A 26,084-nucleotide genomic window follows, 5' to 3' on the forward strand; every position below is an offset into this window, starting at 1 on the left:
CAACACATCTGCAGGGCACCAGGCTGGGGAATGCTGGAACAGATTAAGGGTCACGGTTGTGGGTGGGGGAAGAAAGATCTCACCCCTGGGCTGAGGAAGGGCAAATGGGCAAAGCCCCCCCCCCTGGGTTTTGTGGTTGTGTTGGGGCTTCATGGTTAGTTCTTCCTGCCAGGCTCCACCAGCTCTTTGACCACCTGCACACACTGCTCATGTCTTGTAGGCAAGGAAACCTAGATTTATTTCCATCTTTGCACATGCAACACATAAACCAGGGAAGCCCATTGTCATGCAGTAGAAGTTACTTCAAAAGCAGTTATTAAGCTGAAATTACTTGGTGGATGATAGAGGACCGCTGTAGTCACCCCCAACGACATGTTCTCAAGATGGAGAGTGTTTGCCATCTTGCCAAAGGTTGCAGGCAGCTTTACCTGCAGCAATTGCATGTTGATTGCCCTCTTAGAAGACAAAGTCCAGCAACTGGAGGAACGTGTAGCTACGCTCCAAAGAATTAGAGAGCTGGAGCTCTTCTTGGAAGCAACAGAGCACACCGTCTCCACCAAGGAGACAGGGGACTCCCCTGAGAAGGAGGCTAGTTCACCAACACAGGAGCCAGATATATGGAGAAACGTGACTCAAAGAAGTAGGAGGCCCAGGGTTCGCTCTGATTGTTTAGAAATACGCAATCGCTTTGAGGTCCTCTCCCCTAGCATGGAAGACGAAGAGCAGACTCCATTTGAGGATCTCTCCCTCATTACAGTCGATCAGGTATATGAAGACGAGCAGCAAAGTCAGTCCTCAGGGAATGTGCAGGCGACCTTGGAACGGACAGCTCACGGAAGAACCCTGACCAGACCTAAGAGGAGGCGTGTAGTGGTGATAGGGGATTGCCTACTGAGGGGAACAGAAGCAGTGATATGTGGGCCTGACAAGATGTCTCGGGAAGTGTGCTGTCTCCCCGGGGCTAAGATCCAAGATGTAACTGAATGACTGCAAGGAATCATAAAACCCACTGACAAATACCCCTTCCTCTTGGTTCATGTGGGAACCAATGACACTGCAAGCAATAGCCTCCAGAAGATCAAAAGAGACTACGAGGCTCTGGGCAGGAAATTGAAGCAATTAAATGCACAAATTGTCATCTCATCTGTCCTCCCAGTTGAACGACGTGGGCCAGGGAGAGAGGGAAAAATAGTGGAAGTGAACAGCTGGCTTCGCAAATCATAGAATCATAGAGTTGGAAGAGACCACAAGGGCCATCGAGTCCAACCCCCTACCAAGCAGGAAACACCATCAGAGCACTCCTGACATATGGTTGTCAAGCCTCTGCTTAAAGACCTCCAAAGAAGGAGACTCCACCACACTCCTTGGCAGCAAATTCCACTGTCAAACAGCTCTTACTGTCAGGAAGTTCTTCCTAATGTTTAGGTGGATCCATTGCTCCTTGTCCGCTTCTCTGGAGCAGCAGAAAACAACCTTTCTCCCTCCTCTATGTGACATCCTTTTATATATTTGAACATGGCTATCATATCACCCCTTAACCTCCTCTTCTCCAGGCTAAACATGCCCAGCTCCCTTAGCCGTTCCTCATAAGGCATCGTTTCCAGGCCTTTGACCATTTTGGTTGCCCTCCTCTGGACACGTTCCAGTTTGTCAGTGTCCTTCTTGAACTGTGGTGCCCAGAACTGGACACAGTACTCCAGGTGAGGTCTGACCAGAGCAGAATACAGTGGCACTATTACTTCCCTTGATCTAGATGCTATACTCCTATTGATGCAGCCCAGAATTGCATTGGCTTTTTTAGCTGCCGCGTCACACTGTTGGCTCATGTCAAGTTTGTGGTCAACCAAGACTCCTAGATCCTTTTCACATGTACTGCTCTCAAGCCAGGTGTCACCCATCTTGTATTTGTGCCTCTTATTTTTTTTGCCCAAGTGCAATACTTTACATTTCTCCCTGTTAAAATTCATCTTGTTTGTTTTGGCCCAGTTCTCTAATCTGTCAAGGTCGTTTTGAAGTGTGATCCTGTCCTCTGGGGTGTTAGCCCAGTGGTGTAAACAGGAACGGTTTGGATTCTTAGATCACGGACTGCAGTTTCTTGAAGATGGACTTCTGGCAAGCGATGGGCTGCACCTCACAATGGTTGGGAGGAATGTTTTTGCCAAAAATCTCAGAAACCTCATCAGGAGGGCTTTAAACTAACTAATGTGGGGGAGGGAGACAGTGCTCCTGAAGGTAGGAGTCTATCAATAGATGAAGATGATCATCCAAATGTCATAGACCAAATGGAGCAAACAGCACGCAGACCTAGTGGTGGGAGGAAAAAATCATTAAATAAGAGACACGGGGGAATGATTAATGGACTTCAATGTCTGTACACTAATGCACAAAGCATGGGAAATAAACAAGATGAGCTTGAGCTCTTGGTACAGCAAACTAAATATGACATAATAGGCATCACTGAAACCTGGTGGGATAAGTCCCACGATTGGAATGTAATAATGGAGGGATACAATCTAATTCAGAGAAACAGACCAGACAAGAAAGGAGGAGGAGTGGCGTTATATGTCAGGGAAGTGTATACCTGTGAAGAGATCCAACATTTAGAACCTCAAAGCCAAAGTGAGAGCATTTTGGGTCAAAATTAAGGGAGAGAAGAATAACAGGGACCTCATTGTGGGAGTTTACTATAGATCCCCAAGCCAAACGGAGGACATAGATGATGCCTTCCTGGAACAGATGGCCAAGCATGCAAAAGGAAGGCAGATAGTAGTAATGGGGGACTTCAATTACCCGGATATTTGTTGGATGTCAAACTCAGCCAAGAGCATAAGGTCAAACAGATTCCTCACTGGCCTTGCATACAACTTCATTGGGAGAAGCAACAAGAGGAACAGCCATTTTAGATCTGGTCCTAACCAATGTTGATGACCTGGTTAGTGGGGTAGAAGTGGAAGGATCATTAGGCACGAGTGATCATGCTCTTCTGAAGTTTACTATACAGCGGAAAGGAGCAGCCAAGCATACTAGGACTCAATTTCTTGACTTTAAGAAAGCCGACTTCATAAAACTTAGGGAAGTGCTGGGTGAGATCCCATGGACAGTAATACTAAAAGGAAAGGGAGTTCATGATGGCTGGGAGTTTGTTAAGAGGGAGATAGTAAAAGCACAATTTCAGGCAATACCAATGAGACGGAAACATGGAAGGTGCCTAAAGAAGCCAGGGTGGCTATCTAAAGAACTTTTAACTGAGTTAAGATTAAAAAAGGATGTGTACAAAAAATGGAAAAGGGGGGAAACCACCAAAGAGGAATTCAAACAAATAGCCAGTACGTGTAGACACAAAGTCAGAAAAGCTAAAGCACAGAATTAACTCAGGCTTGCTAGAGAGGTTAAAAGCAACAAAAAAGGCTTTTATGGGTATGTTCGTAGCAAAAGGAAGAACACAGGAACAGTGGGGTCACTCAGAGGAGAAGATGGTGAAATGCAAACAGGGGACAAAGAAAGGGCTGAACTCCTCAATGCCTTCTTTGCCTCAGTCTTCTCCGATAAAGAAAACAATGCCCGACCTGAAGAATTTGGAGCAAATGATTCAGCAGAGGAAACACAGCCCAGAATAACTAAGGAGATAGTACAAGAATACTTGGCTAGTTTAGATGTATTCAAGTCTCCAGGGCCAGATGAACTGCATCTAAGAGTATTAAAAGAACTGGCAGATGTGATCTCAGAACCACTGGCAGTCATCTTTGAGAATTCCTGGAGAACAGGCGAAGTCCCGGCAGACTGGAGGAGGGCAAATATTGTCCCTATTTTCAAAAAGGGGAAAAGAGAGGACCCAAATAATTACCGCCCAGTCAGTCTGACATCAATACCAGGGAAGATTCTGGAGCAGATCATTAAGCAAACAGTCTGTGAGCACCTAGAAAGGAATGCTGTGATCACCAATAGTCAGCATGGATTTCTGAAAAATAAGTCATATCAGACTAACCTGATCTCATTTTTTGACAGAATTACAAGCCTGGTAGATGAAGGGAACACAGTGGATGTAGCCTACCTTGATTTCAGCAAGGCATTTGACAAGGTGCCCCATGATATTCTTGTAAAGAAGCTGGTAAAATGTGGTCTTGACTATGCTACCACTCAGTGGATTTGTAACTGGTTGACTGACCGAACCCAAAGGTGCTCATCAATGGTTCCTCTTCATCCTGGAGAAGAGTGACTAGTGGGGTGCCACAGGGTTCTGTCTTGGGCCCGGTCTTATTCAACATCTTCATCAACGACTTGGATGATGGACTCAAGGGCATCCTGATCAAATTTGCAGATGACACCAAATTGGGAGGGGTGGCTAACACCCCAGAGGACAGGATCACACTTCAAAACGACCTTGACAGATTAGAGAACTGGGCCAAAACAAACAAGATGAATTTTAACAGGGAGAAATGTAAAGTATTGCACTTGGGCAAAAAAAATGAGAGTGACACCTGGCTTGAGAGCAGTACATGTGAAAAGGATCTAGGAGTCTTGGTTGACCACAAACTTGACATGAGCCAACAGTGTGACGCGGCAGCTAAAAAAGCCAGTGCAATTCTGGGCTGCATAAATAGGAGTATAGCATCTAGATCAAGGGAAGTAATAGTGCCACTGTATTCTGCTCTGGTCAGACCTCACCTGGAGTACTGTGTCCAGTTCTGGGCACCACAGTTCAAGAAGGACACTGACAAACTGGAACGTGTCCAGAGGAGGGCAACCAAAATGGTCAAAGGCCTGGAAACGATGCCTTATGAGGAATGGCTAAGGGAGCTGGGCATGTTTAGCCTGGAGAAGAGGAGGTTAAGGGGTGATATGATAGCCATGTTCAAATATATAAAAGGATGTCACATAGAGGAGGGAGAAAGGTTGTTTTCTGATGCTCCAGAGAAGCGGACACGGAGCAATGGATCCAAACTACAAGAAAGAAGATTCCACCTAAACATTAGGAAGAACTTCCTGACAGTAAGAGCTGTTTGACAGTGGAATTTGCTGCCAAGGAGTGTGGTGGAGTCTCCTTCTTTGGAGGTCTTTAAGCAGAGGCTTGACAACCATATGTCAGGAGTGCTCTGATGGTGTTTCCTGCTTGGCAGGGGGTTGGACCCGATGGCCCTTGTGGTCTCTTCCAACTCTATGATTCTATGATTCTATGATTCTATGAACTTCCTCCTCCTGCTCCTCCTCCTCCTCCTTCTTCTTCAGATGTGGGCTTAAAAAGCCATGCAGTTCTTTATCATGCAGAAATGGATGAGCTGCAATCCTTGGATGTGCAGGTGTCATATTTGCATTTGGAGCATGCTCCAGAGACCTCCTTGCTCAAAAATCCCACCATGCTTGTCAGGGTATATGTGGAGCAACCTGGGAGGAGGGCATCTATGGGGTGCAGTTAGAGAATGACTTCTGCTGCATCTCAGATATGCATAAAGCATGGCCAGCATCAAATGCTAAGCAGACTCAGTGATGCTATTATAAAGAGCCGTTGAAGAGGATTAGCTGAAAGCCAGCACCAAAAAAATAGTCTCCTCAGTGTGGAAATGGGTATAAGGCCTCCTACGGACTTCTCTCATCTCAGGCATGATCCTTGCAACAGCCTAGAGTGAGAAATACTTTTGGAACGCCCATAAGAAGAACGCCTGCCTTCTGTGCCAGCAGTTGTGATCATAGGCACTGAGTTTCTGCAAGAGGTGTCCAGGCCACTTCCATCTTGCTGCAGACAAGAGGTTCAGTCATGTAAGGACTCCACATGCTCTGGAGCCTGGGCAAGGCATGTGTGTGCAGTGCATCTTCTGCCCATCAAAGCATGCATTGCAGACTCCTTTATACCTCTGTTGCCTTAGTAACCATTTCAGGCCTCATCAGATCCAAGGCAGAACAGGAGGATGAGTGGGTCTATTCCTCCCCACTCAGCTTGTCAATGATAGTATTCTCAGAGCTAGCTGGAGACTTCACTAAGCAAAGAGAAAGATGCTCTTCTTTGCTGCTCACAAGTAATCTCAAAAACCTCTCAAAGGCAGCCTGTTTGCTTCAGACCAACAGAAACAAACTATGAGAGGTACGCACACACACACACACCCTTGAGCACAGCAGCCATCTGTACCCCTTGTGACAAGAGCCTGCTTCCCTTGATCACCTCTGGGACCCAACGAAGAGAGTGGTGAACCCAGACAGAAGCCACCATTAGAAAGTGAGCTACATGCCTAACATCATGCAGCATCCATTCCTTGGGCCCCACACCTCTTGTGGATTCCAGCAACTGATAATCAGAAGCATCGCCGCCTCTGATCATGGCCCCTCCAGTGCTCAGGTAAGGGCAAGGTAAGGTGAAGCCACAAGGCTGCCAGAAGATGGATAGGTTTGTTCAGCTGGTTGTTTAGCTGTAGTTGGGCTCCAATTTCAACCAGCCCCAACCAGCATAGACAATAGTCAGAAATGATGTAAGTTGGAGACCAGAAACATCTGGAGGACCCCAGGTTGCCTACCCAACATTTCAGTGGGCTGAGTTAGCGCTACCATGGACAGCTCCCTCGGACAGCTCCTTTCCTGGTCCAGGTTCCTGGCTGGCTTTAAGCTCCCCACTTCTCTTGCAAGCACAAGATTCCAGGTCAGACAGGAGTCCCCCCCACACACACACTGTGAAAACTTCAGTTTGCCCCAGTCTGTGCCTCAGTAGCTGCCTTCCTAGGGTCTGTGCTTGGAAATATCTCCAAGTAGTTGCTAAGAGCGACAAGGAGTGGCTGGGCAGATGGTGTAGGAAGCCCCCGAAGGGGAGAAGGCAGTGTTGTGCTGCTCCGAGAAGCTGGAATGGTGAAGCTGTGTATTCAGCAGTGGTATCTGGATACCCTTTTGAAAAGCCTCCGTGGGAGAGAAGGAATGAATTATGCCTGTAGAGCCCATCCGATCCTTCCACCTGAAATCCGTGGGTGGCTGGGGTGAAACTGTGATGCAACAATGAAATGGAGCTCACTGCATTTCTCTCCACCCTGCAGAGCTCCCTCATAACAAGGTAGCACAGGAGGGCTGCCAGGTAGATGCCAGCTAGTGGATTCATCTGATAGGGAGGCAGAAGAGGGAGGGAGGGAGGGAGGCACTGTGGCGAAAGGGGGGAGACACTACAGCTTGGCAGCTCTTCTTTGCAGAAACAGCTTCTCTTCCTGGTGAATTAGTTTGTGGACCACCTGTGGTTTGAAGCTCTCCCCTTATAACAGTCTTCCCTAACCCCTGTCAAGGAAGGACCATAGCTCAGTGGCAGAGTATCTGCCTTGCATGTAGATGGTCCTAGATTCAGTCCTTGGCATCTCCAGGTAGGGGTAGGACAGGCTCCGTCTGAAACCCTGGAGAGCTCCTGCCAGTCAGTGTAGACCAGAGATTTTCAACCTTTTTGAGTCCAGTGCTCCTTTGTCCAACTACATTCTTTCTGCAGCTCCTCTGTGGGATACTTGCTTTCAAAGGTTTAAAGGAGCAGCGGGGGAGGGGGAGAGGTGTCAGTGTGCTTGCAAATCCCTTTGGAAGCTTCCTTCTGCTGCTCCTTTAAACCTCTGAAATTGAAGATTTAAGGAGCAATGTGGAGAGGGAGACATGGTTTCCACTGAATTGAAATGGATTCCCCCTCCTTGATCAAGGCACAAAGCTGTCTCCAAAGGGCTTTCAATTAGCCCAGCTCTGCGCTTTGAAGCACAGTATCATCTGAGGCTACCCTGATGTCAAGTTTGGTCCACCAAGGGGAGGGGAGATGACTATCTGGCCCACTGGCCAGGAAAGGTTCCCCACTTTTGCCTCACAGGATGCCGTGAGAGGGGTTAATGGAGACCCTGGGGTAGCTGGCTGAACTGCCATTGTGACACAGAAGGTTGGGTGGGCTGGCAGGTGGCAGCATGTAAAAGGTCACTTAAGAAGAGCCTGCAGGATCAGACCAGTGGCCCATCGAGTCCAGCATCCTGTTCTCAGAGGCCACCCAAATGCCCACAGGAAACAGACATGCAGGAATCTAGCACAAGTCCACTCCCTTCTCCCAGGGTTTCCACCCATTGGGACTGAGAAGCATTTCTGCCTCCAACTATGGAGGCAGAGCTTGGCCAACATGACCAGTAGTCTGACCCTCCACAAAACAGCCCAATCCTCTTTTAAAGCCATCCAAGCTGGTGGCCACCCCTGGTTCCTCTGGGAGGGAGCTCTATCCTTCTAGTTGCTGATGGCTACGCTGCTCAGAAAGTAAGAAGTGGGGAATGGAGAAATCCGCCCCCTGAAGGAAGCCTAGGCCAGGGAGTAGTAAAGAAAGTAAGGGGAGAAATGAGAGTGGAAACGGGCAGAGATAAGGAGAGGGGCACAGAGCCAGGGACTTCAGAGGCAAGGGGAGTTTATGCTGATTTCAAATAAATGCATCCTTGAGGCCTCCAGAGCTGAAAGAATTCTTGCTTTCTATTGGAGCTATGTTATATTGAAGAGGGAAATGTTTCTCTGCTCAACCGAGTGACACTTCCTCTCCCCCCTCTCTTTCTGCACATTGTCATTACATCCTGTCCCCACCCCATGCAGAATCATGGCTCATCTCCTTTTGTCTCTGGACATGCACTGTGCTTCAATTTAAGTACAGATATTATTGCATAAATTATTTCGACTAGCATAAGCGTAATCACCCTAATTGCTGTGTAATCTTCGTTAATTACTGTTGTATGTCATTTGCTTTGGTGCAGATTGCTCACTACAAAAATTCTGTTTGGCTTAAGGATGTTTTTGCATTCTCCCATTAGATCTAGCTTGAACTTAAAAGGGAGGAATTGGGTGTGTGTGTGCAAAAGACTTGTTTTGTATGGAGAAAAAGTTGTTAAGCATGAGTGCGCTGTCAGGATCATTAAAGGAGACAGATTAGCCTTACTGGATCCTAAATAAGCACATCTACTTTGTAAATTCACAGTGTCCACTGGTGGGTCATGAGCACTGTAGTTCTCAAGAGGGATGGGTAAGTCTTAGGTAATGCAACATGGATGTTTGCTTATCCTTGCCTTAGACAAGCCCTGCTTAAGGAGAGCTGGGAAATGGAACCAAGTTAAGGGAAGAGCTGGCACTCAGTGTCAGAGCACAACTGTGCATCTGGAATGTCCCAGGTTCAATCCCCAACAGCATTATCGAGAACACATTTATAGAGCTGAGGTCCGGAAGTGCTGTTGCCAGTCAGAGTAGACTGACACTGGTCCTATGTGGCACCTCCCTATCATGTCACTGAAATAACATTCATATCACCAGCACCCACTTCCCAACAGTGTTCTCCTTTATTCCACAAAGTGCTTCTTAGGTTCAGTAGTCCTTACAACGATCCTGTAAGGCAGGTTGGTAGCATGTGGATGGCATGCCTGATGCTGCCACCTAGTGAGAAGACAATGAACTTGGACTGGCTCAGCTAGACTCAGAATGGTCAGGCTCCAGAGAAGGAGCCGGTCCCTTAAATGGCAGCCATCTCACACCTGGAGTCCATTTGGGGAGGCCCAGGTCCCACCACCCTTGAGTATTGGCCATGCTGATTGGGACTGAATGGGAGTTGGAGTTCAAGAAGATCTGGAGGACACCAGGTTAAAAACTTAAGAACATAAGACGGGCCTGCTGGATGAGGCCAATGGTCCATGTCAATCAGCATCCTGTTCTCACAGTAGCTAGCCAGATGCCCATGGGAAGCCCACAAGTGGGAGCTGAGCACAAAAGCAGTCCTCTCCCCTCCAGCATTACTGCCTCTGACTGTGGAGGCAGAGCAGGGATGGATCAAGACCTTTAGAGGCCCTAAGCACGTAAAATATTTTGGTTCCACCGTATACAGTATATCTAACTCAAAGTAAAAACAAATTTTATTTTTTTGAAATGAAACAAAACCTACAGTAAAATGGAAAATAATGTTTGTTTTTGTATAAAGGTAAAGGTAAAGGTACCCCAGCCCGTACGGGCCAGTCTTGACAGACTCTGGGGTTGTGCGCCCATCTCACTTAAGAGGCCAGGGGCCAGCGCTGTCCGGAGACACTTCCGGGTCACGTGGCCAGCGTGACATCGCTGCTCTGGCGAGCCAGAGCCGCACACGGAAACGCCGTTTACCTTCCCGCTGGTAAGCGGTCCCTATTTATCTACTTGCACCCGGAGGTGCTTTCGAACTGCTAGGTTGGCAGGCGCTGGGACCGAGCAGCGGGAGCGCACCCCGCCACAGGGATTCGAACCGCCGACTTCCACTTTATTTATATTTGAATTTTTTCTCCCACTTTTCTAATTGCAAAATCTTTGATCAAATCCTCAAAACTAATCTTATGTAGTGCATCTGCTTCTATACTTAGTAGTGATAAGGCACCCTGCCTTGTTGCATAGTTGTTCTGTTGGGGTCTTTAATATACTTCAACTGAGAAGATGAACACCCAGCTGAGCAATTTGTGACCATTAACTTTAAAATTCTGGCAATAGAAAATTTCTGTGGTGCCCCCTTCCCTTGATGCCCTAAGCACTTTCTTATTTTGCTTAATGCGAAATCTCTATGAATTTTGCCGGTCCTCATTTAAAGCCATCAAAGTTGGCCTCTTATAGGACCAAGTTCCATAGATTAATTATGTGCTGCATTAAGTAGTCCCTTCTTTTAGAAGGACTTCCTTTTCTCTGTCTTGAGACAGATGTCCATGTATTCTAGTGTTATGAGAGGAGAAAAAGATTTCTCTTTCCATTTTCTACATGCCTTTGCTCTGATCTAAAAAGCCCAAATGCTCCAGCCTTTCCTCATAGGGGAGTCACTCCATTCCTTTGATAATTTTGGTCAGCCTTTTCTGAACCTTTTCCAACTCCATAATATCCTTTTTGCGTCAAGGTGACCAGAGCTGTTCCCAATACTCTACCTGTGGTGGCACCAGAGGGTACTTGGAGGGCATCAGCATGGGGAAGGGAACATGTGATCCAGCCAGGGTGGGGGCTAACGATGCACAGAAGCCAGCACATCCCACAGATAAATGTGGAAATAGACCCACAGAATGTGACCATGAGGGAAACTCACAAGTCCATAAAATGGGAGGCCTAATGTCTTGTGCAGGGTTGTTGTCAAGATGACATGGTGCAGGCGGGTGGGCCATGCATGCTGCCTTGAGCTTCTTGGGGTGTGAGAGGGAACTTAGACAAATTTGAGGTCCAAGGCCTCGAGACTTGGGCATATGTACCCTGGTCCTCGGAGGGCCGCCAGCCAGCCAGCTTCCCTTCATCTTGTTTCACTCTCCTCTGGGGAAGCTCACATTTTTGCCTCCCCATCAAAAAGTACAGCTGTACAGCCATGCAGCCCTCACTCTTCTCTGGCAGCAACAGACAGAGCATATGGTACAAATTCTCAAATACATTACATTATCTCTTTAAATTATCTCTGGAGAACACATCAAGGCACATTATCTCACTTGAAGTAGGGTGTTTTGATGTGGCATCTTTCATCTAACATTCCAGTCTAGCAGCAGCCACCTTCCTCGGCTGGATGCTGTGTGACCTTAACTCCTGCACACATCACCACTTTGACTTTCCCACGGGTCGAGATCCAGCCTCTTGCAATGCTCTGTACAAACTCCTATGGTTGTGTCTTTATTGGGACCAGGGCCAACTGCACTGTGTGTTCTTTAAAGGTCTGCTGCAGTTCATTAAAACTAATTACACAAAAGCAGCAATCGTGATGGTGACCTCTTCATGTCAGACTCTCCGTGCTTGAATTTGGCTCTTTCTTCTTTCATGTCTCTGGGAACAAGATGTTGTAGGAGCCAGACATAAAGGAAGGGGTTAATTTCCTTCATGAGCACAAATCACCCCATGATGTTCTGACGGAGAAGCCTTTTAAAACCAGCCAAGCTGGTGTCCATCCCAACTTCTGTACCAAATTCCAGAGTTTAACTATGTGTGGTGTGAAGAAGACCTTTGGACTCTCTTGAATCGTCTAGCGTTTATCTTCATTTGAAAAGGAATATGGGAAGGTGCCTGATACAAAGTCAGACCCCTGCTCTGTCCAGCTCAAGACTGTCTAACTGCAAAAGGCAGTGGCTATGCAGGGTCTGAAGTAGGGATCTTTCCTCACCTTGTCTGAAGATACAAATGTAAGAACTTAAGAAGAGCCTGCTGGATCAGACCAATGGCCATCTAGTCCAGCATCCTGTTCTCACGGGGGCCAACCAGATGCACAAGCAGGACCTAAGCATGAGAACAACCCTCTCCCTGGTATTCAGAAGTATGGCTGCATGGATGTCTCCTCCATGAATTTGTTCTTAAAGCCATTTAACTTGATGGCTATCACTGCCTCCTGCAGGAGGGAGTTCCACAGTTCCAACTAATGAGATGTTTTACATGCAGAGTATGTGTTTTACCACTAAGCCATCATCCTTCCCCAAAGATAACTGTGGATTTCATGAGATCTCCAAACTGGCTGCCTCACTTTGCTTAATGGTCAGGTTGCTCTCCCTGCTTGTCAAAGTATTTTGCCAGGACCACTCTCTTCTTCCCCAGGCAGATAAACTGTGCTAGCTTCATATGAGTAGCAAAAGTCCACAGTTGCCAGCTGGTGGCTCCCCTCCCATGAAGTTGACAAACTACGCTACAGGTTGGAAGGCGGCATAAGCCCTCGAAAGGAGCACATGCAAGTTCTTTAGCTGACAACGATATTTTCTGAATGCTCTAATATGCTCTGTGTTATGCAAACTTTGCAAAACTAGTGGATGTAGCCTACCTTGATTTCAGCAAGGCATTTGACAAGGTGCCCCATGATATTCTTGTAAAGAAGCTGGTAAAATGCGGTCTTGACTATGCTACCACTCAGTGGATTTGTAACTGGTTGACTGACCGAACCCAAAGGGTGCTCATCAATGGTTCCTCTTCATCCTGGAGAAGAGTGACTAGTGGGGTGCCACAGGGTTCTGTCTTGGGCCCGGTCTTATTCAACATCTTTATCAATGACATGGATGATGGACTCAAGGGCATCCTGATCAAATTTGCAGATGACACCAAACTGGGAGGGGTGGCTAACACCCCAGAGGACAGGATCACACTTCAAAACGACCTTGACAGATTAGAGAACTGGGCCAAAACAAACAAGATGACTTTTAACAGGGAGAAATGTAAAGTATTGCACTTGGGCAAAAAAAATGAGAGGCACAAATACAAGATGGATGACACCTGGCTCACAGACTGTTTGCTTAATGATCTGCTCCAGAATCTTCCCTGATATTGATGTCAGACTGACTGGGCGGTAATTATTCTTATCCAACAACACAAGAGACAACTGTACACATGGACATCACCAGATGGGCAGCATCGAAATCAGATTGATTATATTCTCTGCAGCCAAAGATAGAGAAGCTCTATACAGTCAGCAAAAACAAGACCTGGAGCTGACTGTGGCTCAGATCATCAGCTTCTTATAGCAAAATTGAAGCTTAAACTGAAGAAAGTAGGAAAAACCACTGGGCCGGTAAGATACAATCTAAGTCACATCCCTTATGAATACACAGTGGAAGTGAGGAACAGGTTTAAGGATTTAGATTTGGTGGACAGAGTGCCTGAAGAACTATGGATGGAGGCTCGTAACATTATACAGGAAGCAGCAACGAAAACCATCCCAATGAAAAGGAAATGCAAGAAAGCAAAGTGGGTGTCCAACAAGGCCTTACAAATAGCGGGGGAGAGAAGGCAAGCAAAATGCGAGGGAGATACAGGAAACTGAATGCAGATTTCCAAAAAATAGCAAGGAGAGACAAGAAGGCATTCTTAAATGAGCAATGTAAAGAAATAGAGGAAAACAATAGAATGGGGAAAACCAGAGATCTGTTCAAGAAAATTGGAGATATGAAAGGAACATTTTGTACAAAGATTACCATAATAAAAGACAAAAGTGGAAAGGACCTAACAGAAGCAGAAGACATCAAGAAGAGGTGGCAATAATACACAGAGGGACTATACCAAAAAGAAATGGATGTCTCGTACACCCCAGATAGTGTGGTTGCTGACCTTGAGCCAGATATCCTGGATAGTGAAGTCAAATGGGCTTTAGAAAGCACTGCTAATAACAAGGCCAGTGGAAGTGATGATATTCCAGCTGAACTATTTAAAATTTTAAACAATGATGCTGTCAAGGTGCTACACTCAAAATGCCAGCAAATTTGGAAAACTCAGCAGTGGCCAGAGTATTGGAGAAGATCAGTCTACATCCTAATCCCAAAAAAGGGCAGTGCCAAAGAATGCTCCAACTACCACACAATTGCTCTCATTTCACACGCTAGCAAGGTTATGCTTAAAATTCTACAAGGTAGGCTTAAGCAGTATGTGGACCGAGAACTCCCAGAAGTGCAAGCTGGATTTCGAAGGGGCAGAGGAACCAGAGACCAAATTGCAAACATGCTCTGGATTATGGAGAAAGCTAGAGAGTTCCAGAAAGACATCTGCTTCTGCTTCATTGACTATGCAAAAGCCTTTGACTGTGTAGGCCACAGCAAACTATGGCAAGTTCTTAAAGAAATGGGAGTGCCTGATCACCTCATCTGTCTCCTGAGAAATCTCTATGTGGGACAAGAAGCTACAGTTAGAACTGGATATGGAACAACTGATTGGTTCAAAATTGGGAAAGGAATACGGCAAGGCTGTATATTGTCTCCCTGCTTATTTAACTTATATGCAGAATTCATCATGCGAAAGGCCGGGCTGGATGAATCTGAAGCCGGAATTAAGATTGCTGGAAGAAATATCAACAACCTCAGATATTCAGATGACACAACCTTGATGGCAGAAAGTGAGGAGGAATTAAAGAACCTTTTAATGAGGGTGAAAGAGGAGAGCGCAAAACATGGTCTGAAGCTCAACATCAAAAAAATGAAGATCATGGCCACTGGGCCCATCACCTCCTGGCAAATAGAAGGGGAAGAAATGGAGGCAGTGAGAAATTTTACTTTCTTGGGCTCCATGATCACTGCAGATGGTGACAGCAGTCACGAAATTAAAAGACACCTGCTCCTTGGGAGAAAGGCGATGGCAAACCTAGACAGCATCTTAAAAAGCAGAGACATCACCTTGCCAACAAAGGTCCATATATTTAAAGCCATGGTTTTCCCAGTAGTGATGTATGGAAGTGAGAACTGGACCATAAAGAAGGCTGATCGCCGAAGAATTGATGCTTTTGAATTATGGTGCTGGAGGAGACTCTTGAGAGTCCCATGGACTGCAAGAAGATGAAACGTATCCATTCTGAAGGAAATCAGGCCTGAATACTCACTGGAAGGACAGATCGTGAAGCTTAGGCTCCAATACTTTGGCCACCTCATGAGAAGAGAAGACTCCCTGGAAAAGACCCTGATGTTGGGAAAGATGGAGGGCACAAGGAGAAGGGGATGATGGAGGACGAAATGGCTGGACAGTGTTCTCGAAGCTACGAACATGAGTCTGACCAAACTGCGGGAGGCAGTGGAAGACAGGAGTGCCTGGCGTGCTCTGGTCCAGGGGGTCACGAAGAGTCGGACACGACTAAACGACTAAACAACAACAAAGCAGGCACCCCCCCCATGCAGGCACCCCTAGCAGAGCCTAGCGCTCCTCTCCTGGCATCAGAGAAACTAACGCACACGGAGAGGAGCATTGGGCCAGGCTGTGCTGGGGGCACTGGCGTGGGGGCAGCTGCTTCATGCCCGCCAAGTGCCACATTGGCTGGCCAGGCTCCCCCCTATGCAGGCAGGCAGGTGGCACAGCGTGGCCCTGCTTGGCTCCAGTGCTGTGCGGGATCGTTCCAGCGATGTCAGTGGCGAGGGCTGGAGTGCCATGGTGGCCTCCTTCACCCTCCGTGCACACACACCCGGCGCATGCATTCGCACCCTCCGGAGTGCATGCACCTGCCCTGGGCACCATAAGCTCATGCAACGCCACTGCTTAGATGTGTGGCTAGATCTTTGTGGCAACATTTTCCCAATGGTCAATTCTTTAAAAATGAAGACCGTTTTTCAGAGAGAGGTGAATGTTGAGCAGAGGTGGGATTCATCTTTTCACCTGGTGCTGATTGTTTTTAAACTGCAACTCTTTCCATCCTCCATTCAAGCTCATTTCCTGCCGCTGCCACCACTTACGTTCCAAAGGCATGTTTAGTCCTGAAAATACCCACCTAGGAATCTGAGGGCAGGGAGAGATAATCTGGAAGGGGGATGAGCTGGAGCACAAGAACAGCCAGTGGTTAAGCGCAGCCTTACTGCAACAACTCCTCTGTTAAAATCTCAATCTCCGCCCCACCTCATATTAGCAGTGCTGTTAAAAAAATGGCATTTGAGGGGCTGCTGCTTTGGGGGACTGGGGGTCTTGCTAAGTGACTCTCCTGCTTTGGAGCCTTTGATACAGAGAGAAGAAATCCCCAGAGGAAAATCGCCTGCTTACATTCAAGATGTTTGTTCCCTGAAAGGACCTGCAGTCCTTTATTAGAGCTGAATATCAGCAAGCGACCCACGTTGTGAGTAAATGCCATTGCTTGGAACTGGTCTTTGAAAAATTAAAGTTGAAGAGACCTCTAAATATTTGACATTTGCAAGAGAGAGAGAGAGAGAGAGAGAGAGAGAGAGAGAGAGAGATTTTATATTTGGTTTGCTTCTCTTCCAGAATGGCAAGGATTAGGAAGATGATCCATGGAGAAAATAAGCTCAAGACAGACTTCGTTCAAAGCTGCAGCTACTGGCTGCTGAGCAGCCTTCCAAGTCAGCCTGAGGTAGTATGTGCTAAGAATGGAAGGATCCCTTGGCTGGATCAGGCCAAAGGCTAATAATAATAATAATAATAATAATAATAATAATAATAATAATAATACCTTTATTGTCAATATACAACCTGTGTACAATGAAATGAACCAAACCTGCCCCCCAGCAAACACTCAATCTCATTGCACTCTGTGTGCTTGTTGCACAACGCACCAACCCCAAAAGTCAATTGCACTATATTATTTCCCGTTCAGCAGCCTAACAGCCCACGGATAAAAATTGTTTTTTAGCCTGTTGGTAAGACTGATTATATTTCTATGTATCCTGCCAGAGGGTAGAAGATTAAAAAGGTGCTGGCCAGGGTGTGAATCTGTTGGGATTCAGAACTTACAGGGTTAAGTTGTTCTGAGTAGTGCCTCCCATTCTGACGTGTGGAAGGAGGGAGGAGCCTTACTTTCTGTTGTTCTCTCTTGGTCTCTGAAGGAAACGGACGCCATGAATGCTAGCAGTCCAGGAGAATCTGAGAAATGCTGAGCTGTAAATATGTTGCTGCAATAAAGAACTGGTAAATTTGGACACACAGTGCTTGGTGATTTGTCTGGATCTGAAGCAAGTAGCAACAGTTTTTTTCCGCTGTGTTTTTACTCTGCAAGGCGAAACCGGAGAGAAGAAGGTCTGCGCAGCTTGGCTAGGAAGTGTGCCGGACCGCAATAAACTGAGGCTAATTGGGGCCATAAAGTAATTAGCCAATTAAGATCTTATCACAGGTTATGGAGACCTAATTACCGCTTATAAAACTGTTGCTGAAAGTCTGCCGGTGTACTTTGAAGTCAGCTTGATCAGCTGGGAAGACGCTACCGAAGCGGAGGTCTGCGTTCTGTGTTTTGCCTGCTGCTGAGAGGCAAGAGTTGCTGAGAGCTGAGAGCTGAGAGAGCAGCTGAAAAATCGGGTGCCGGAGAGCTGACTGGTTTTACGTGAGTAGCAGCTGGGGCCCCGGGAAAGAGGAGATAATGGCAGACAGCCAGGTCCTTGAGGACGTTCCGCTTGAAAAGCTCACTTTAAGAAGTTGGGCAACCTGGTCCAGAAGAGTAAGGGGTTGGTTTCTGGTTACTGGGCTTTGGGATGTAAGCCAGAAAGAGCCACTTCCCCTGAATCCAGGTCCTGAAGGGACAGACATTGCAGGCTTTGAGGCTGCGTTGCCTGAAGATAGCCAGCAGAGAATGCAAAGAGAGCTTGCTATGCTGAAAGCATGCGTACACGCATTGCTCTTGCCCAGTTTGGAGGGCGTAAAGTCAGCAAGGGCTGCCTGGGAGGTGCTGAGAAGTTTGTGTGAAACTTCAGCAGGAGGCCAGGGCCCTGGAGAAGTCATGAAGAGCCTAGAAATGGCTGTAGCCCCAGTCCCTGAGGTGAAAGTCGGGGGGGGGCTGAGAATTCCAAAGGCAAGTTTCAAAAGTTTTCCACTGTGAGTGCTGAAGTGAAACGCAGTTTCAGCGAGGGCAGGGCTGGCACAGAGGGCTCTTCCGGAAGAAGGGGGGCCAGGCCAGCTGAAAGGAGCCCTGGGCAGTGTTTTTCCACTGGGGATCGTCCTCAGCCAAAGTCTGGAAGGCTGCGGAGAGCTAGACGCTTCAAGGTCAGCCACCTGGACAAAGTGAAGATAATGCCTAAAGAGTCGCGTGGGAACGCAGAGGCCAGTTCGGTCTCCAAGGCAACGGAGGAGGCTACTTCTACGGAAGCTGCCAAGGTCCTGAGCAAGGGGGAGTTGGTTGCCAAGACAACCAGAGAGAACTGCTGCAGAAGCCCAAAGAGAGGGGGCAGCGAGACGTTTGTTGCTATGGCGTTGTTTGAGGACAGCTCTGAGAGAGACACTGACTTACGCTTTGTAATCGACTCAGGAGCTAACTGCAACCTGATTCCAGAGACCCCTGCAGTCGAGATGTGGAATTGCACGGCAATTCCGGCTGGGAAAACTGTTCAGTTTGCTAGTGGGGAAAAGAAAAATGTAACTAACGTTGCAAATATCTTTTTTTCTGTTTTGCAGGAGCAGATGGAAGTTTGCATTGTGCCAGGAGTGCAACACTGTATTTTATCTGTGCCTTATTTGTTGAAAAAGGGGTTTAAGGTTTGCTTTGAACACGATTTTTGTACAATCTCCAAAGGAGGGAAGCAACTGGTCAGAGTTGCAAAGGGGCAGAATGATCTCTTCATTCTTAAAACGTCTCTGGAGGGTGAGGGGAAGGTTGAGAAAGCACAAGCTCTGCGTGCTACAGTTCCCACTCATGTTTCATGTTCTTGTGCGTGGCACAGGAAGACAGCTCATTCTTCTGTTGAAGAACTACAGGTGCTACCTGAGGTTAGCAAAGGCTGTAGAATTGAGGAATGTGCAAGAGTCCTAGATTGTCAGGCTTGCAGACAGGCGAAGGTAAAAGGGTGCAGTTACCCCAGGGTGGAGAGGGTAACCACAAAACCTTTTGATCTTGTGCACATAGATCTGTTGGGTCCCATGAAGGAACCAAGTCTGGGAGGGGCCAGGTTTCTGCTGACGCTGCAGGATGATTTTTCGCAGAACACCTGGACACATGGTCTCAAATCCAAGGAAGATGCAGCACAGCTGATTAGACGTTGGATTGAGGAGGTGGAACTAAGGTTCTCCACGAAAGTGCGGGCAATCACTAGTGACAGAGGTGCACAGTTTACTGGGTCTGCTTTGCAGAAGTTCTTTCACAAGAAAGGGATACGTCACACAGTGACTTCTCCTCAACAGAGGGGGGTGGCAGAGCTAAGAAGTGAGGCTCTGGTTAAGGCTGCACAGGTGATGCTGTCAGATTCTGGGTTATCTCCAAGGTTTTGGATGGAGTCAATTAAATATGTGAGCTTCACCTGGAATCGGTCCTACAATTCAGTGGTAGGAGACACCCCGTTTTTCATGCTTCACGGGAGGAAACCTCAGGTTCACTTCCTCCGTGCGTTTGGGTCAACGGCCTCGGTGCCGGTGCCTGAAGCTTTGCGAGGGCCAGGTGAACCCAAGTTCCAGAAAATGATCTTCTGTGGGTATGAGCCAGCGGCTCATGCATGGAGGTTTGCGTACCCGTCAGGTGATCAGAGTAAGCTGCTGATCAGTAAACACGCTGAGTTCTATAAGCAGGATGAAAGGTCAAAGACTCCTGCCAGACGTGATATTCTTTCAGAATGTCTTTCTGATTCAGAGCAGGAAGGTTCTGATGAGGAGGAAGGAGAGCCAGGGGCTGAGTCTGCTGATGACGATCAGCTCACTGACCAAAGTCAGGAGCAGGATGGGGCATCTCCACAAGTTGTAAAAAGAGAGCCCAAGAGTGAGCCTAGTTCTCCTGTGAGGGTAATGCAAAGGATTCGAGGACGCGTTAAGTCAGAGGGGGAATCCCGGGATGCAGAGGACACACCTGCTGGCCACAGTGAGTCAGAGGAAGTGCCTGAGTTTGTGCCCAGGAGGTCCAGTCGCACAACGAAGGGTATTCCACCTGAGAGGTATCAGGCCACAGGTGCGTGGGTAAGTTTCGCACAGTGCGAATCTGAGAGTTGTGAGGATGTTCCACAGATGCCTGACAGGAACGCCAGGAGAGGGCGCAAGGCATTGGGGAAGGGATTGATCTCACAGAGGTCTGGAACGGTACATCCACAGGTCTTGTCAGAATGCTCGGCAAGAGGGGGTGTTGGGATTCAGAACTTACAGGGTTAAGTTGTTCTGAGTAGTGCCTCCCATTCTGACGTGTGGAAGGAGGGAGGAGCCTTACTTTCTGTTGTTCTCTCTTGGTCTCTGAAGGAGACGGACGCCATGAATGCTAGCAGTCCAGGAGAATCTGAGAAATGCTGAGCTGTAAATATGTTGCTGCAATAAAGAACTGGTAAATTTGGACACACAGTGCTTGGTGTGTTTGTCTGGATCTGAAGCAAGTAGCAACAGTTTTTTCCCGCTGTGTTTTTACTCTGCAAGGCGAAACCGGAGAGAAGAAGGTCTGCGCAGCTTGGCTAGGAAGTGTGCCGGACCGCAATAAACTGAGGCTAATTGGGGCCATAAAGTAATTAGCCAATTAAGATCTTATCACAGAATCATCCCTGAGAATTTTTCTCGCTCTCCTAAGGCATCTATCCCTTGTGATATCATCTAGCGGGCTCAGGGGACAGCCCATGTGCTGTGTTCACCACCCTCTGTAAAGACTTTCTGTCCGTGGCTGTCAAGCCAACGTACCACACTGTGATACAATATGAGAGGACACTTTCTATTGTGGACCAGTAGAAGGAGGTCATCAGTTGTTGTTTACATTGTTCTTTCGCAAGACCCTGAGGAATTGGAGCCTCTGTTGGGCCTTCCTAACAACCTGAGTTATATTGTTTTTCCAAGTGATGTCTTCACTAAGGTAAACTCCCAGGAATTTAAATGGACTCTCTCCACACAACCCCCCCTCCCCCGGATATACAACGGGGCTAGTTCCCCTCTCTTCCTCCGAAAGTCCAACACCATCTCATTTGTTTTGCTAATATTTAGGTGCAAGTTATTCTTTAGGCACCATGTAGATACTTTTTGAACCTCCCCCCATACACTGATTCATCTCCACCTGTAATTAGACCCACTATGGTAGTATCATCTGCAAACTTAATAACTGCAGTAGATGGATCAGATGAAATACAATTGAGTTCACACAATGGGTCAGACAGAGGTAGGGCCAGAGCACAGCAGCAGCTCCCAGGATCTGGGATCCAGCAGCACATTGGCCCTGATTTTGGAGGCTCTACCCCTCCCCTCTATGCTAGCCAGGGTGGAAGGGATGGTTGCCAGGTCCAACCCACAGAGAGAAGGTCCACCCTTTGTATCAGAGGGAGGGGCTGGATAGCATTGCCAGAATTTACACAGCCCCCGTTGCCCTGCTCAGCACACCAGAGGACTGACTCCTCAGCAACTAAAAAAAAAAATCTCTCTCAAGTTAAAAAGATCACACATAAAGTGTTGCAACTTTTAATTACAGTACTATATAAGGTGAACACTAAGGGGAGGAGGGGAGCTGGGGTTTGCTCACTGACAGATCTAGATTACAATTCAGGGCTAGAATCTCCCTAATTAGTGTGTTTGGGGGAAGGGAAGGTAACGTCTCAAAATGCAGCAAGCTCACATGGCCTCCATTTTCCAGATCACGCTCCAGTCGGAGGAGTCAGGTCAGGTCTGGATTGTCTCAAGTTGGGGCTGATCTGAATTGGATCCAGGGAATGGAGGTGGACATGCACAGCCCTAGTTTCTACAAACCTGTTGCATTGCTCAGAAGACACCCCTTTTCGTACACTTAAGAATGAGTCTCACCTCAGGCTCTGGGTACCACGGCTGTCCACGGTTTGCCTGGATGGAGAGGACCATGCCGATGCCAAACTGGACCACGATTTGACGCTTTCTTCAGGTTCCAAGTTCAAGCTCATGGTTGACCCCAGACTCAGCTGACTCTCGCTGTAAGCGGAAGAACACAGAAGGGTTGTTGTGGGGCTAAATGGGCAAGGAGAGAGGCCTTTGCCCACCCGATGCCCTCTGGGTGTTTTTTTGACTACAACTCCCATCAGCTGTAGCCACCATGGGTTGTGGGGCAGTGCATGCACGCCACCCTGAATTGCCTGGAAGAAGGGTGAGATGGCACAAATGGAAGTTCATAACAAATTTGAAAGAATCTAAGAATCAAGAAGCTGTTTAAGAAAACTGCAAATATTTATTTCCACGGTCACAACAATTATGCACAATCAGCTCCTGTGCTTTGCAAGTGCATTTGCTTTGAACATTTGTGGTCTTGCATAACATATTCATATGATTTTTCCATATATGATTATTGATAGGTAATGCAATTATTGTTTATGTTGTCTCAAGCCCTTGATCAGTTGCATCAGGTGTGCCTGAGACAACACCTGTTGTATTTGTGCTGTTGTGAGGGATTCTATTCAGGGGGTTGATGAATAGTGAGAGTGGAGAAACCAGTTAAAGTTGCATTTTCAGCTGAATTTGGGGAAACCATTTGAAGCATCTGTTGTGTTCAGATATTTCAATTGCTTTTGTTTGATTTGCTCACTGCCAACTGCTGAAATTCTGTAAATTTTGATAATAAACCTGATTTGCAATGGGGGTGGAATAATTTTAATTGCAACTGTAGATGAACTTGGGCAGGCTGTGGGCTGGAGACACATCCCTTCCACCCTGGCTATAACAACAAAGTATAGTTTGCTATAAACCAGAAAGTGAAGCTTGAAATCTCTTCCCTTCAAGTGCAAAGTGGAGATGTTATGTCTGAACCAAGCCAAATTATGGGGGCCTTTTTACAGACAGGGCTTTTTACAGATAGGACAGAAAAGTGGTTCTTGCACCAATCACTTTGTGGATGTAAAATCTGCATTGTTGGGAATGGGGGGGGTGGGGAATAGTTCAATGGAGAGTCCCTGTCCTGCATGCAGAAAGTCACTGCTTCCATTCCCAAAGACATCTCCTGCCTGAAACCCTCGAGAGCTGCTGCCAGTCCATGTAGGCAACACTGAGATACACAGGCCAATAGCCTGACTCTGCCTAAGGCATCTGCCTACGCTGAATGCTCAACTGCACCACATATATCCCAACTTTGTTTTCTCTTCTACATGGACAGTTATAACAATCCAAATGCATATCCATATATAGAGATTACCCTGAATCTCACAACTTCCCCCCACCCCCTCCATGGGTCCTATTATTGTTGCAGGAATTTACGGTATGTATAGGTTGGGGGGGGGGTTATACATGCACATGCAGCCCACTACCAAAACCAGCACAATTGCTTTTGTGACTTTTGTGAATTGTCCCCACAAAACACCCCATCACACTTTCAAAGGGCCTCTGCTGCACGATACCAAATGTAACAATTCGCTGATAAATGTATCTATGTACTGGCTCACTGGGAAAACTTCAGAAATTCCTATAGACATGTGAGCTCAGCTACTCAGCAGCCCCTCTGCCTGAGTGATAATTCCTGGCATCCTGATACCTGAGTGCCAGACAGGTAGCCATTCCAGAAATAACAAACCCAGATGAAGACAAAAGGGTGTGATTAACTTGGCTGGGAAACAGGGAAATGTAAATATCTCTTTTGCTACATTGATGGGTGTTTGGTGGAGGGCAAGGAGAACCATGGGGTAGGGTCCAGGATGCTCAAATTACTGCCACCAGACCTCCCCTTTCATGATATAACCATGATGTATGAGTGATGTAGTTGGGGGGGGTGTAACATGGGGATTAGCAGCTAATAAAAGTTTGGGGGCTCTTTTGTTCAGGGCTTCCATCTTGTTCCCCCTGGTGGCAGGTGGGAGTCCTGGCACCACAGTCTTCTATAAAGACCAAGCCTACTGGCTGCTGTTTTGCTCTGGTATTCCTGGCTGGTGTCCTTTTTTTTGTCCAAGGGAGCTCTCAGATTTCTCTGTTAACAGTTTCCATTAACATTATCAACATTTACAACTGCATATTATTCCATACTCTATATTTTATTTCAATCCAAATTATCAATAGTATCTGTTACATTACAAGTAGATTAAAATCCTGCTAGTTGTTTCCATTTGCTTGCAGTGGTCTCCTAGATATGTTATAATTTTTTCCAATTCTTTTAAAAGTTTTTGTCCTCTTGGTTTCTGAGTTTACCAATCAGCTTTGCCATTTCAGCATAGTCTATCAGCTCAACTTCTCATGAACCTTTGAGGTATCTCCTCCTTCTTTATGACCCATTGAAAAATCAAGCTGGTTCTAAAAACCTGAAGACTATCCCACTACTGAACCTACTGAGACAATAGAAACTCCCATTTATTTGCAGAGGCAGGAGGGCAGAGATTGAAGAAGCTGTTAATATCTGCTGTATGTTAAGAGGCATAGCATTTGGGAATATCAATGTGGGCTCAGCAAACGTAAAAGGGGATAAATCTGAAAAATTGATTGGAAACAAATGGAAGGACATGGCCCATCTCTCTCACCCCCCCCCCATATTTTGGCTGCTGTTCAATGAGTGTACTTTTTGCAGTTGTTAATCAATGTGTTTTATCCTCTAGTCCCATGTAAGCTTGAATCAGGCATTTCCCATTGGAGTTCACTTACGTGTCTCCTCTTGAGCTGAGCGATTCTCGAGCCGTCTGAACACTACAAGGGAGAGAGGAGAGAAAGACAGGGATCAGTCACTCTTCCCAGTGAGGACTAATATCTGTCCATCCCTTCTGCAGCAGACTCCCCTGAAACAGAGACATGCACTTGCCCCCGGCAGCCCTTTTGCCGGAGGAAATGTTCAGAAGGATCTTCCTTTAAGGAAAGGGTGGGAGCAAAGAACCTTCACTTTTTAAAAAACCTGTGGGGGAGTCTAAGTGATTGTTTTTATTTAGGAAAATCTTATCATAAAGCAAAGGATCCCTGTGGTACCTTTATTTGCACACAAACATGCAAATACACAGACACACACACACACACACGCAAACATCCCACCTTTCCTCCAAGGAGCTCAAGGTGGCATACCCTCATTTCATCCTCACAACCACCCCGTGAGGTAGGTTAGGCTGAGAGAGGCTGTGATGGGCCCAAGGTCACCCAGTGAGCTTCACGGCCGAGAGGGGATTTGAACCTGGGTCTCCCAGGTCCTAGTCTAACATTGGCTCTCCTAGACCTTTCCACAGAACTTTACAACAGTAACACTTTTTGCTTTGCTAACCAACCCCAGGATTAGGGTTGCAATAGACCAGGAGTCAGCAACCGTTTTCAGCCGTGGGCCGGTCCACTGTCCCTCAGACCTTGTGGGGGGCCAGACTATATTTTGGAAAAAAAATATGAACGAATTCCTATGCCCCAGAAATAACTCAGAGATGCATTTTAAATAAAAGGACAAATTCTACTCATGTAAAAACATGCTGATTCCAAGACCATCCGTGGGCCGGATTGAGATGGTGATTGGGCCGCATCCGGCCCCTGGGCCTTAGGTTGCCTACCCTTGCAATAGACGGTCCTTGTCCGACACTCTAAACACGACACCATATATACGCATCCCTAATTTGTGGTGAGGGGGACGCAGGTGGCGCTGTGGGTTAAAGCCTCAGCGCCTAGGACTTGCCGATCGAAAGGTCGGCGGTTCGAATCCCTGCGGCGGGGTGCGCTCCCGCTGCTCGGTCCCAGCGCCTGCCAACCTAGCAGTTCGAAAGCACCTCCGGGTGCAAATAGATAAATAGGGACCGCTTACCAGCGGGAAGGTAAACGGCGTTTCCGTGTGCGACTCTGGCTCGCCAGAGCAGCGATGTCATGCTGGCCACGTGACCCGGAAGTGTCTCTGGACAGCGCTGGCCCCTGGCCTCTTAAGTGAGATGGGCGCACAACCC

The 26,084-nt window shown here is 47.2% G+C and overlaps 1 protein-coding gene across 1 annotated transcript in view; it reads right to left on the reverse strand.

Moving 5' to 3' along the window:
• MYO18B (myosin XVIIIB) overlaps positions 1-26,084 on the reverse strand; it is a 303,099-nt gene that overhangs the window by 15,205 nt on the left and 261,810 nt on the right. The window contains exons 42-43 of the mRNA XM_079957728.1: positions 24,826-24,867; positions 22,045-22,185 (exon numbers count right to left, since the gene is read on the reverse strand). Coding sequence (XP_079813854.1) covers positions 22,045-22,185; positions 24,826-24,867 — 183 coding nt within the window. The remainder of the gene's footprint in view (positions 1-22,044; positions 22,186-24,825; positions 24,868-26,084) is intronic.

Source organism: Podarcis cretensis (assembly GCF_951804945.1).
Source record: "Podarcis cretensis genome assembly, chromosome: 16".
NCBI classification, from domain to species: domain Eukaryota; kingdom Metazoa; phylum Chordata; class Lepidosauria; order Squamata; family Lacertidae; genus Podarcis; species Podarcis cretensis.